The sequence below is a fragment of the Barbus barbus genome (assembly GCF_936440315.1).
Source record: "Barbus barbus genome assembly, chromosome: 41".
In the NCBI taxonomy this organism is placed as follows: Eukaryota; Metazoa; Chordata; class Actinopteri; order Cypriniformes; family Cyprinidae; genus Barbus; species Barbus barbus.
The window spans coordinates 18,226,980-18,239,398 of NC_136719.1; the positions used below are offsets into that span (position 1 = coordinate 18,226,980).

At 36.4% G+C, this 12,419-nt stretch overlaps 1 protein-coding gene and 1 pseudogene across 3 annotated transcripts; one reads left to right on the forward strand and one right to left on the reverse strand.

The window, feature by feature from the left end:
• The first annotated feature begins 1,176 nt into the window (after nucleotides 1–1,176).
• On the forward strand, nucleotides 1,177–10,158 carry LOC306861037 (dnaJ homolog subfamily C member 11-like). 2 transcript variants are annotated; one of them, XM_079403097.1, is made up of 16 exons: nucleotides 1,177–1,301; nucleotides 2,048–2,177; nucleotides 3,459–3,532; nucleotides 3,666–3,767; nucleotides 3,847–3,981; nucleotides 4,992–5,114; nucleotides 5,211–5,284; nucleotides 5,415–5,604; nucleotides 5,693–5,778; nucleotides 6,653–6,769; nucleotides 6,856–7,011; nucleotides 7,214–7,283; nucleotides 7,506–7,563; nucleotides 7,663–7,805; nucleotides 8,598–8,727; nucleotides 8,904–10,158. In XM_079403097.1, exons 1-16 carry the CDS (start codon nucleotides 1,230–1,232, stop codon nucleotides 8,927–8,929), a joined length of 1,686 nt encoding a protein of 561 aa, XP_079259223.1. In that variant the 5' UTR covers nucleotides 1,177–1,229; the 3' UTR covers nucleotides 8,930–10,158. The 2 variants fall into 2 exon arrangements, with proteins under 2 accessions (XP_079259223.1, XP_079259224.1); XM_079403098.1 differs by having other exon boundaries at nucleotides 1,199–1,301; nucleotides 2,048–2,935.
• Nucleotides 10,159–10,631: 473 nt separating this feature from the next.
• Nucleotides 10,632–11,665, reverse strand: LOC306860925 (THAP domain-containing protein 3-like; annotated as a pseudogene). Its single transcript, XR_013786076.1, has 4 exons — nucleotides 11,502–11,665; nucleotides 11,214–11,413; nucleotides 10,959–11,132; nucleotides 10,632–10,868 (listed from the first exon to the last, which is right to left on the reverse strand). The product of XR_013786076.1 is annotated as a THAP domain-containing protein 3-like (transcript).
• Nucleotides 11,666–12,419: the final 754 nt, after the last annotated feature.

Here is a 12,419-nt window from a genome sequence, read left to right on the forward strand (position 1 = left end):
AACATCTTTGTTTCCATCCATTTAACCTATCACAATCATTTCTACTCGATTTTATGACGAAGTTGTTTTTATTCGTCGGTAATTAAAATGGAAGTGGACTTATTTAATGGTTGCACACATACTGACATGACACAGATTTATTAATGTTTTTTTTTTTTTTTTTTTGGCATTCAACACTAATGTAACTTAGCTTGGGTCTGACGTCAACTATAGCGAATGTTAATTAAGGCCAAAAGATAAATTGCCGGTTGATAAATTAAATGAAACTAATGTTGGATGGATACAATTTCTATAATGAATAAAAGTCTGCTAGAAGCATCTTTTAAGTCTTCAGTTAGGAATGTATTTATTATTTTTATATATTCTTTGTGGATACTCTTGACGCTCCTGTTAAAGTCTATCTAGCCTATATTGCGTTTGCATCACGTAAAATTATTTAAATTAGTTTATATGTACTACATCCCATCAGTAGGCTAATAAAAACACGCTTGGACATTAATAAACTTTTACGAAATCGAGTAAAACTTTCTAGTGTATGTTAAATTAGCATAATAGTAGGCTATATATTACATCGTAAAAAAAAAAAAAAAAAAAGTTGAGCCAACTTAAAATGTTAAGGCAACCAGCTTCAGCAGATTGTTGAGTTTTCTCAACTTGTTGTTCTAAGTTTATACAACAAAAAGTTGAGAATCTCCTACAAAAGTAAGTTGAGAGAACTCAAAAATCTGCTTGTTGGCTCAACTTTTTTTTTTTTTTTTTTTTTTACAGTGTACACATAGCATATAACGGGGTTATAAAATATAAAACGTTGCATATTTTATTGGTACAGAGATGCGTATGTAGATTTTCCTAACAGAAAAAAAATGACCATAAACCATAAAAACTACTGAACAAGCATTTAGAAATTTATTGTAAAGTGCAAAATGAGAAAATAAGGCTCTGTGAAACTTTAATTTTTACAACATGTTTGTGTCCCCAAAGTTCTACCAACACTTGCGGTCTTCACGCACACTTCAAGACTTGAACTAAATACAGAAAGGACCGCAAGTGTGGGTATTGGATCCGTATACATATCTATTGGGACAGTCCCAAAGAACAGTCCCTTATATCCTTTTGGTCAGTGTTTCCTCCCATCCTGAGGGTGGCGCTGAAGCCCTTCATGCGCTCCGACTCTGCACACCAAAAATCAGCGTAGTTTGATCCTGGGGCGGGGATGAAAGGTGGTAAATATGGCGGCGGCCTTGGAAGAAGATGAAATCGACAATGATGATTATTATTCTCTGTTAAACGTCCGCAGAGAGGTATGACATATTATTATTAACAGAGAAGTTTAAGATGAGAGAGCCGCAAGTGAAGAGTAAGTGCAGGCGCTTCAGGTATCGCGCTTTTAAACAGGATCCAACAGCGTGTCGTTAAGCTGTGGCTCAGTCAGCACACCGTGACCCTTACTTATCATTGTCTTCAAGCAGGAATTTGACTGCATGGCCATTAAAATATCTGATGCAAATAATATCTAAACGCCTTCTGTTCTCTTCAACCTTAAACGAGAAGCACTGAGTGAAAACACTAAGTAGGTGATACATGTTGGCGCTTCTCAGCTGTAAAAGTGAAACTGCTTCCAAAGTTTTGACTTCATTCGTGAAAACTCTGCAAATAACATTTAACACATCTAATGAACGAGATTGTTTTGCCAGCTGTCAAGATTTTTAAAAAGGAGTAATTTACCTAAAAGTGAAAAAATCTTTTACCATTTACTCACCCTCATGTTGCTCCAAATCTGTATAACTTTCTTCTGTGACTGACTGCCATCTTTTGGCATAATCCAATGGTGACTTTTACATTTTATGTTAGTGGAACAAAACAGAAAGTTAGACATTTTTGACACTTCAAAATGTTTTCACAAAGCTTTGAAAGGATTTTAATTTGTCTTGATTACAACTTTGGGACTTGATTTTGGACTTGATTTTGCCTTTTTATGTTATGTCCTCCCTAGAGCAATGTTGTAAGTTAGGTTTATGATGAATGATTTCTGTTTAACTATATTCAGGCCACACAGGATGAGCTCAAGGCTTCATATCGCCGTCTTTGCATGCTCTACCACCCAGACAAGCACAGAGATCCAGAGCTTAAAAGGCAGGCAGAGCAGCTTTTTAACTTGGTTCACCAGGCATATGAAGGTACGTTGTTTTTGCACACTCAGCCTTTTAAAGCCTTTGACAAAGCAAGCCACTTTTATTGCATTGTTTTTTTTTATTTTATTTTTTTTATTATTGTCAAGGAAGCATTTAGCTTTTAAAGGGATAGTCCACTCAAAAATGAATATTCTGTCATCATTTAATCACTCTCATGTTGTTCTAAACTTGTATGCATTTCTTTAATCTACTGAACTAAACAAAAAAGGACATTATGAGGAATGTTGATAACCAAACCAGTTCCCCTTTGACTTCCATTGTTTTGGAAGTCAATGAAAACTGAAACTGTTTAGTTACCAACATTCTTAAAAATATCTTCTTCTGTGTTCCACAGAAGAAAGTAAGTCATACAGGTTTGGAACATCATAAGGGTGAGTACATTTTTGGGTGAACTATCCCCTTAAAGGTGGGGTATGTAATTTAAAAAAAAAATAAAAAAAAAAACGCTTTAGAAAACTGAGTCGTGGGCCGAGTACCGAAAGTAACTTGTAGCCAGTCAGCAGTAAAGGGTGAGCCTACTTGTGATGTGGAGGAAAGAGGAAAGAGGTTCAGTGAACAGCCGAGCCGAGCAAAAGAAAGATAGAGAAGGCAGATGAAAAACAAAAGAGGAAAACGTCTGCAGAACGATAAGGCAAGAAGTAGGACCCGTGTAAATATCGGATCAGCTTTCCAGCACTGGAGAGAACTCGAGGAGCGGAAGGCCTGCGATCGGATGCTGAGGTTGCTTTGGTTCTTCTCGATAGGTGAGTAACACCGTGTCTACACTGGACGCGCCGCAACAGCTAAAGTCTGCCTACACAGGACGCGGTAAAGCGACCGTTGAAAGTCATAAATAGAACGTGGCAGCAGTTTTCTGTCAGAGATTTGTTGCTCCGCGCAGCATCCAGTGTAGACAGCATTACTGATTATAATGACTTCTATAGTATTTTGTCATTGCCGCTCGCGTCCGGTGTAGACACGGTGTAACATAGGTTTTGCTTTGTTTCACAGAACTTTTTTTTTATAATTTTTTTTTATTTCCAACATTTGCATACAGAATACAAATATGTTAAAACCTTAATCCAAAACAAAGTGCCAGGGTTTATTGTATCACAGAACTAATCGTTGCCTGGGTTGGGGGCGTGTTTGTTTTGGTGATTTCAAATATCAACATTGGCTTCTAGAAATCACTTACCCCACCTTTAACAGGCCCTTTCTCTGTAGAAAAGCAAGTTTTTAACACCAAGTCATGAGTATTTCATGATTGTGATTCATGCTCTTTTGCAGTACTAAGTGACCCACAAACTAGAGCAATCTATGACGTATATGGGAAGAGAGGGCTGGAAGTAGAAGGATGGGAGGTAAGTTGGAGATTCAGAAGACAAAAAAATGCTTCAGCATTCGTTTCATACTTCCATAACATTTCAAGCAAATCATTTCCCCAGTGGGCTTTTGTGTCATCTTTTTTGTGCTCACTACAATAATGATTTCTAGGTAGTGGAGAGGAAAAGAACACCGGCAGAGATCCGTGAAGAGTATGAGCGACTTCAAAGAGAGAGAGAGGAGAGAAGACTACAGCAAAGGACCAACCCTAAGGTTTGACCTTATGCCTTCAAAACAGCAGCCACTGTCATCATTAATACAGGTCTCGCTGATTGTTCTCTGTCTCACTCAGGGGACAATAAGTGTGGGTATTGATGCGACAGACCTCTTTGATCACTATGAGGAGGATTATGAAGAGATCTCTAGTGGTGGCGGCGGCCTACCGCACATTGAGATCAACAGGATGAACATATCACAGTCAATAGAGGTATAGCCTTTACATGTTTTTTTCTGATGTATATTCTCATAGATGCATTACTGTTCAAAAGTATGGGTCAGTAAGATTTATATGTTTCTTTTGAAAGACATCAATACTTTTATTCGGAAAGGATGCATTGAATTAAAAAGAAAAAAGATGTGTAATGTTACAAAAGATTTCTATTTCAAATAAATGTTGCTCTTTTGAGCGTCCTGTTTTTCAAAGAATACTTAAAAAAAAAAATGAATCATGTTTCCACAAAAAATATTAAGCTGTACAGCTGTTTTCTGGTGTGATAAGAACAGTTGATCATATATCAATGTTTTTTTTAGCAACAAATCAGCATATTAGAATGATTTCTGAAGGATCCTGTTCAGATTTCATAGATTATCACAGAAATAAATTATATTTTATAATATATAAAAATAAAAAATTCTAATAATATTTCACAGTATTACTGGTTTCACTGTATTTTTAACAAAATAAATTCAGCCTTGGTGAGCATGAGTAACCTCTTTCAAAAACTTAAGAAAACGTACCAACTCCAGTTTTTTATGACGTTATGATGGGGCACAATGTGTGTACATTTTAAATATGCTTCCTGTGTATGGGTCAATGACATGATGCTCTTTTTTTCTGACCTGTTGTATTTATTCATGTATTTAAAAATGCATTAATTATAGTGACTTGATATTTCATGTATACAATTATCTGTATTTGTTTGAAACACATTTTACTTGGAAAAAAGAAATGTGTTTTTGTGTGTGTGTGTGTGTGTGTGTCTGTTAAATATATAGAATTATACAAATATATTTATTTAATTCATTAAATTCAAACTTTAAAAGTTTTTCAGGCAAAAAAAACAAAAAAATACTTTCTAAGATATTTATGATTTTAAAGTAGATATTTCCGTTCTTTTAAAAGATTTTTACATTTATTTATTGTGGAAGCACACTTATATTGGCCCTGATCTTAATACAGTCGTAAGGCTTATATACTGTCCATCTCTGCTCTCATAGGCCCCTTTGACAACATCAGACACAGCCATTCTTTCCGGCTCTCTCTCCACACACAATGGAAATGGGGGAGGAAACATAAACGTGGCCTTGCGACGAGTCACCTCGGCTAAGGGCTGGGGAGAAGTAAGTGCTTTCAGTTAATGCTTTTCATAATAATGGACTAGATAATCGTTTTTGCTGAGCTTCTAAGCAAACATGATTCATTCATGTTTAATACAGGTTGAGTTTGGGGCAGGAGACACACATGGCCCTCTCTTTGGGTTAAAAATTTTCCGTAACTTGACTTCACGCTGGTGAGTACAGCACATCTCTGTGTTTGAGTAATTTATTTTTAATTATTATCCCTTTATTTATTTTTGGAAAAAAATGTGACCGTTGACTGTTTTAGTGTATTGTATATTGAGATATATTTGTGTTTTTTAGCTTCACAACGGCTCATTGTGGCATGCAGTTTTCATCCCGTGGCATACGGCCGGGGCTCACTACTATGCTTGCACGCCACCTGGACAAAAACACTATGGGTTATTTACAGTGGCGCTGGGGAACTCAGTCGTCCATGAACACCAGCATCGTCAGGGACACCAAAAGCAGCCATTTCACCTTCGCTGTTCAGGTCAGTTGCACCCCCTGATCTGTATTCCATGGTTTTGTTTTTTTCTCAACCACTGTTTATGATCTTTTCTTTTTTTTTATTGCCATAGTTCGGAATTCCTCATACATTTATCATGATGAGCTACCAGTACAAATTCCAGGATGATGACCAGACCAAGATCAAGGGCTCTGTCAAGTATGTATCCGTGGATGCTGCCTTTGTCTTTTTGTGTTTTGCATATAGATGGCTTGTATTTGTATTTTTATCTGGCTACATTTGCACATTTAACCAAAAAGATGGTTAGTTTAAACAGGTAGTTCATAAATCTGGTTAGTTAAAACAGGTACTTCAAAAAGGTACTGGTAGAATTTGTCCGCCAATATTAGATTTGGTTTATTATTATGCACAATTTTTTTAAGTAATTATTTATTGAAAAGTTGTAACTATTTTTTTTTTTTATTATTCCATTATTTTTGCTATATTTGAAGAGTCTATCAAATTCTTTATCATTGTGCTTTAAATTTCTTTGCTTATCACGCGACCCTATTTGGCACAGATTTTATCTTGACTTTTTACATGTGTAAACAAAAACAAAAAAATGGTTTGCATCCAATTAAATCAGATATGTATCCTGTCTGACCTCTAAATGCTTGTATCTTGAAAACCACATATACATTAAAATTCACCTTTCCTCATATTCGCCCTATTTTAATCAATTGCAGTCTTTGGTTTGAGCTGTTTTGTAATTGAATTAGGTTAGCTCTGTATTTTTGCTTGCTTATTTCATATTTGATATTAAAATATTATATGACAAACACTCTGCAGTATTGCTGTGGACTCCCTAGGGGTCACAGATCTACTGTTAAAGACAGCTGGTCTATTGCATGTAAATAAACAAAAAATCTGTGTATTTGTCCTTGCAGTATAAATGCAGCATCTGAATGCAATGCATCCTAGATTCTGTGTTCATGTGACCTGCAGTTTATTTGTGGCTGATCACTACCAAGTGTCTTAATGATTCCCATTTTTTTGTTTCTAGCCTGTTAAAATTACAACACTTGTGTTGCAGGTCAGGGTTTTTCGGTACGGTGGTGGAATATGGTGCTGAAACTAAGATCAGTCGACACAGTGTCCTGGGTGCTACTGTCAGTGTTGGAGTACCTCAAGGCGTCTCTCTCAAGATCAAGTAAGATGCTTTTGATCATTTCGAAGCTATATTCTAATAGCAGTTTTTCAGTAGCTCTGAAATCGTGGTATTTTTGTCTATCCCAGGTTGAACCGAGCAAGTCAGACGTACTTCTTCCCCATTCACTTAACAGACCAGCTTCTACCCAGCGCCGTTTTTTATGCCACTGTTGGACCCCTTGTGTTCTACTTGGCCATCCAGCGGCTAGTTATCAGACCTTACCTTCATGCTCAGAAGGAACAGTAAGCCTTTTAGCTGATTAAATGTGCAGAGTCACAGTAACGTTTCATTTTGTTGTCTTTTATTGGCTAGTTGACTTCCCAACACTCTTCTCCAACGTTTATCCCCTGTGAGTCTGGAAAATAATAGACTGAAATATGTTTAAATGGCTGTGAAACTGAGTAAAAGAGTAAATTACAATTGAACCTTTCATCTGTTGTTTAGGGATCTTGAGAAGCAGCGGGAGAGCTCGGCATCAGACATTGCCAAGAAGAAGCAAGAGGCAGAAGCAGCTGTGAGTTCATAACGTCTAAATACGCTGCAAATAATTTATAATGCATGACCATTTAAAGTGGTCATAACTTTCACGGAAGGCTCTTTGTGTTCGGAGAAACAATGAGTTAGCATCAGGCTATCGTTCCTATCTGCACATCAGTCGCTGTGTCAGGGTGATAAATGTGTGCCTTCATTATGTGCATATACAAGCAGTCTTATTTGAAATCACTCTTTTCTCTAGGTTCTGCTGATGCAAGAGTCTGTGCGTAGAATTATCGAAGCAGAAGAGTCCATAATAGGTATGACTGCATAACTCCCGTGAGCATTGGACGTGATCAAACTATGATTTGAACCTTCTGTCAAGTGAGGATTGGTGACTTAATCTTCTTGTGTACCAGGTCTGATCATCCTCAACGCCTGGTATGGCAAGTTTGTGACAGACAACAGCCGGAAGCACGAAAAGGCAAGGGTCATTGATGTGACGGTGCCTCTACAGTGCCTGGTGAAGGACTCCAAGCTCATTCTCACAGAAGCCTCTAAGGTAAAGCACAGTTATGCTTGCTTTGTAATAGGTTTTGGTCCAGAAGACAAATAAAGGATGAGAGGAGATTGTTATTGGAATAGCAATGAATTCTCAGAAGGTTTCATCTAGTTTTCTGAAATGTTTTGTATGTGCTTTCTAAAACTTGATTTTGCTTCTGAAATATTAAATGTATTTTTTGCATCGCTGTACTGAATAAAAGGGAAAAGAAGCTGCAAATGAGTGCAAGATTGAAACCGTTATAAATAGACATGCACAAGAATTCAAAGGTTTTAGGTCAGTGTGATTTTTATATTTTTTAAGAATACACTTTCAGCAAAGATGCATTAAATTCGTTAAAAATGACAGTAAAGAGTTATAGCACAAAAACTACAATTTCATATAAATGCTGTTCTTTTGAACTTCCTGTTCATCAAAGTATCAGTTTCCACAAATATATTAACCAGAAACAACTGATTTCAACATTATAGACATAATAAGAATTATTTATTGATCACTAAATCAGCTAAATATTTTTTACTCTTCGTCAACACCAAACTTTTGAATGGTAGTGTAAGCTTCCTTAATATTACAATAAATGTTGAAATAAAAAAAAAATAAAAAAGTTTGTAGTTTTGTAGTCTCGACATATTAGCCTCAAATGTCCTAATGTTGCACTCTAATACTGTTGCATGAAATGTTTAACAAACAAAAAGATAGAAAAAACAAACATTGAGAAATCCGAACTGTTTCGCCCCTAATGTTAAATGCTGTAGCAGGTATTGATGATTGTTTTTGCATGCATGTCCTCAGGCTGGGTTACCAGGCTTCTACGACCCCTGTGTAGGTGAGGAGAAGAGTCTGAAGGTGCTGTATCAGTTCAGAGGTGTGATGCACCAAGTTCTGTGTGGTGACACAGAAGCACTCAGGATACCAAAACAATGTGAGTATGCAAACCAGACAAAACAGCCTGCATTTATTTTAATTCTTAATATCCTGGCTTTATGATGACAAATGCTTAATTGTTTACCAGCAAAAATGAAGAAAAAAGTAAAGATGAATGCTATTCCCAATTGTAATTTAAAATCTTGTTCTTTTGTCTTTCCCTCTCCCATGTAGCCCACAGGATTGATAATGACAGTTAGGAACATGTATCTCTTGAGCTGAAAGGGACAGTTTGGACCGGTATAGACTGATGAGACACAGATGTTCTGGAGTAGTGCCCTGGAAACACTCTGTGCCCTTAAAAGTCTTCATATACCTATTTATCCTTTATTTTGTTGCTATTTTAAATAATATTCTACATGATGTCTGTTTGCAAATTAGAACATTTAATTTGCTGGATTTCCAAAAATAAAAATGTCCTTTCCCTGAAAAAAAGCTAGACAACAGATATATTTTTGTGTTGGTAGGCCTTTAAAAACCATTTTTAAACAAAGGCCCCCTCCTCACTCAGCAGAGAGAGCTATTTTCTCACACAGAAACATTGCTGCTTGATCTGACTCACTGAATCCCACAGGAGCTGGTGTACCCCAGCTGCCAGCCTTCTTTCCATATCTGACTTTTTGTACCACCAGCTTCCAAATAAATGATCTTGCAAGTGTTTAGGAGGCAAAGCATGTTCTTTGTGAAACCCTGGCTGCTTAATCATTGGCATTATTTTTTCTCATTCATCCCTTCCCTTGAGTCTAATATTTGGAGGCCCATCTCTCATACTTCACATCTACCAGAAGTGTCATAGGAATTGAAGGGTCCAATGCACACAATATGCCGGTATTGTCTATTGCATGCTGGTTGAGGAAACAGAATGTGAACTGTGTACTAAATCTCATGTAGGGATAGTCTCCCACCTTGTGTCCAAAGACTTGAATAGCAGTGGATGAAGGGATAATAGTGGAACGTCCTCTGTTTGTATTTTAGACTCAATCTCCCTTAATCCCTGCATTTTAGTGCCATAATTCATACAGGGAAGATCTAAGCCCCCATTACAGTCTTTGGTTGATTTCAACTTTTTGTTGCCTTTTGGTATTTGGGATCTTTATGCAAGAAAATTAGTTTGTCTTGATAAATGACTAATCTTTTATTTAAAAGACTGGCTGTATGGAATGTCTTTTCCTGTCTCCTTTTTGAGTAGTATAATTTATATGAAATGTGTCCATTCTGCACACTTGCCATTTGAATGATGTTAAAAAAGACAATCTATAATTGTTGGCTGGAGTTCAGAGGTGTTTGTTATACTTTACCTAATGGCCTACCACTTGCAGCAAGTATAGACTGTCATTTTTTAAAATAAATCTTCAAGGAACAATGGAAATGTATATTGTGTTTGAATGGTGTACATGATTTTTATTTTAAAAATAGAGCAAACTTACATAATGTTTCCTCAAGTGTTTTCAGCATGGTGACGTTTGATCAAATTTAATCAACACTTTACAATAAGGTTCTGTTTAACAGCAGTTGACTAGTTTTTATCTGTTAATATTTGATGGACCTGAGCTAGCATGTACTAGCAATTAACTTTTATATTTTTATTAACTAATGTTAACAAAGATTAATGAAAGGGACCTTACTGTAAAATGTTACCATTTATTCTATAAATGTTCTCCTAAAAATTATTTGGGCAGAAAATCTTTCACTCAAGTCAAAACCAAAGCACAGTAAATTTAAGTTTTGGACGTATCTGTCCAATTAAAGAAAAAAACTTGTCACTTTTGTTGCTTTTCAAGAAATATATTTGTTGAACACATTTTCCATGACCAAATGTGCAGGCTTCTTTAAAGATGAAAGATGTTTGAGCAACCCAAGGTCTTCATTACAGATTGACTAGGTCTTGAAGCCGCTTCCCCATTATACTGGGAGCTGTGAATGTCTTTGACAATATGTATGTCTATATCTGAGCTGTTGACGTAAAGTCAGAAGTTCTCTTTGAGCATCTTGCAGTTTGACTTTCATTCTTTTTATCAATCTGCATTTGGTCTGCAACCTTTTCTGTAGCCAGCTGTTGGCATCTAAAACATTAAAGAAACGGGCTTTAGTCGTGCATGGGTCCAAAAGCGCATAGGGGTGGTCGGTGACAGCTAAATCCTGTTTAAAAACAAAACAAAAAAACATTTAATCCATAACTATTATATATACACAGGAATATAAGAGTAGGCTGTAAGATGATAGATTCACTTTTGTGGTTTGACAGTAAGCCTCTTCACTGCTGTGAGAGTATTGAGCATCCTCATGCATCTCCTCAGTTTGAGTATCCTCAGTGAAAGGAGGCGTCCTGTCAGGTGCAGTGTCATCCCATTTATCAGCAGCAGATTTTAAAGCTCTCTTCAGCCTCTTCCTACAATTATTTTGCTGACGGCACAAAGATGACAATGAGACTAAGATGAAAAAGACATTTAGTATTACATTTATCTATATTGTGACCTTATTTACCTTTGTATCCTGAGGTGGGACTGCAAAGAGAATTGGCACTGCGTTCCACAATAGATTTTTACGGTTGCCCAACCCACTGAAACAATCTGGGGTGAAATGAAGTGAACGGATAACCATATGCGTCCTTGGCTGGCTGAAAGTTGTCACGTCCAATGTTCTCTAACCATTGTTTCAGAACCGATGGTTTACTGAAAGGGAACCTGACAAGGGATAGAGATTAAATATCTTGCAAAATATATTTAGGATGTCTTTAATCATTTTGACAGTAAGCTGTCCGTCATTACCTACCTGTGTAACGTGATTTCGGGATTTTTGTTATTGTACCTATTTGTGCAAATATAGGCAGAACAACTTTTCGGCATCTTTGCCCCGAACAAAGATGGCGCTTATCAAAAGCCCCGCAGTGTCTCAAAATTATTAAAACCTATAACATGAATACGATCTTTGCTGTATTATTTGATATATTCATTATATTACAATCAATAAAAATGAAATAACTCAGAGATAATATTTTCTTATTCACAAAAAAAACAATCCTTTAAAACGACTTCAGTTGTGTTTTCCGGTGATTCGCCTCCAAGCTTTTCAAAATAAAAGTCCTAGGGTCCCCTATGAAGGTGCACCTCAGTCAAACATTTTAGAAATTCATAAAAGTCCTTAAGAGGGACTTTGTTTGGTAACTCATTTAAGCAAGATTTCTTTACTCATTTAATACTTCTGGCAATATATCTATTTATGATGTAAAGAGTGGACTTGACTGGTTAGCAGACTGGTTTTTAAGTCCCACCCAAAAAGATGATTCTATGACAAAACTCCATAAAAGGAAGTATGTAAAACATGTCAATACAGCTACTATTTAATTACAATGCTTATTCAACTATTGTTAAAACTGGTTAATATCAATTTCGTCTACGGAACCATGACATTTTGTATTTTCATTTGCATGTAGAAATAATTACTTTCAGTATTTCTTTGCTGTCTGTACTTTGCATAATGCTTTGATAAATGTGCGATTGTTTTGCGCAGTAAAAAATCCCCAGAGAAACTTTACAATGCACAAAAACAATAATTCTACTATGTTTTGTATGTGTCGTGCTGCTTAATATGAATCACGTTTGATCTCGCCGCACATAACAATGGGCGTGGCCTCGTCCCGTAAAATGCGTCAGATTCGCCGCGGCTGTAGTAGGAGCGACTGAAGAAGAG

Bases quoted from the DNA above. Each gene is read 5' to 3' on its own strand.
- LOC306861037 (XM_079403097.1), top strand. From the start codon at position 1,230: ATGGCGGCGGCCTTGGAAGAAGATGAAATCGACAATGATGATTATTAT. The intron at 1,302-2,047 runs GTATGACATATT...AACTATATTCAG, and splicing joins TGTTAAACGTCCGCAGAGAG to GCCACACAGGATGAGCTCAA. The intron at 5,605-5,692 runs GTCAGTTGCACC...TTATTGCCATAG, and splicing joins ATTTCACCTTCGCTGTTCAG to TTCGGAATTCCTCATACATT.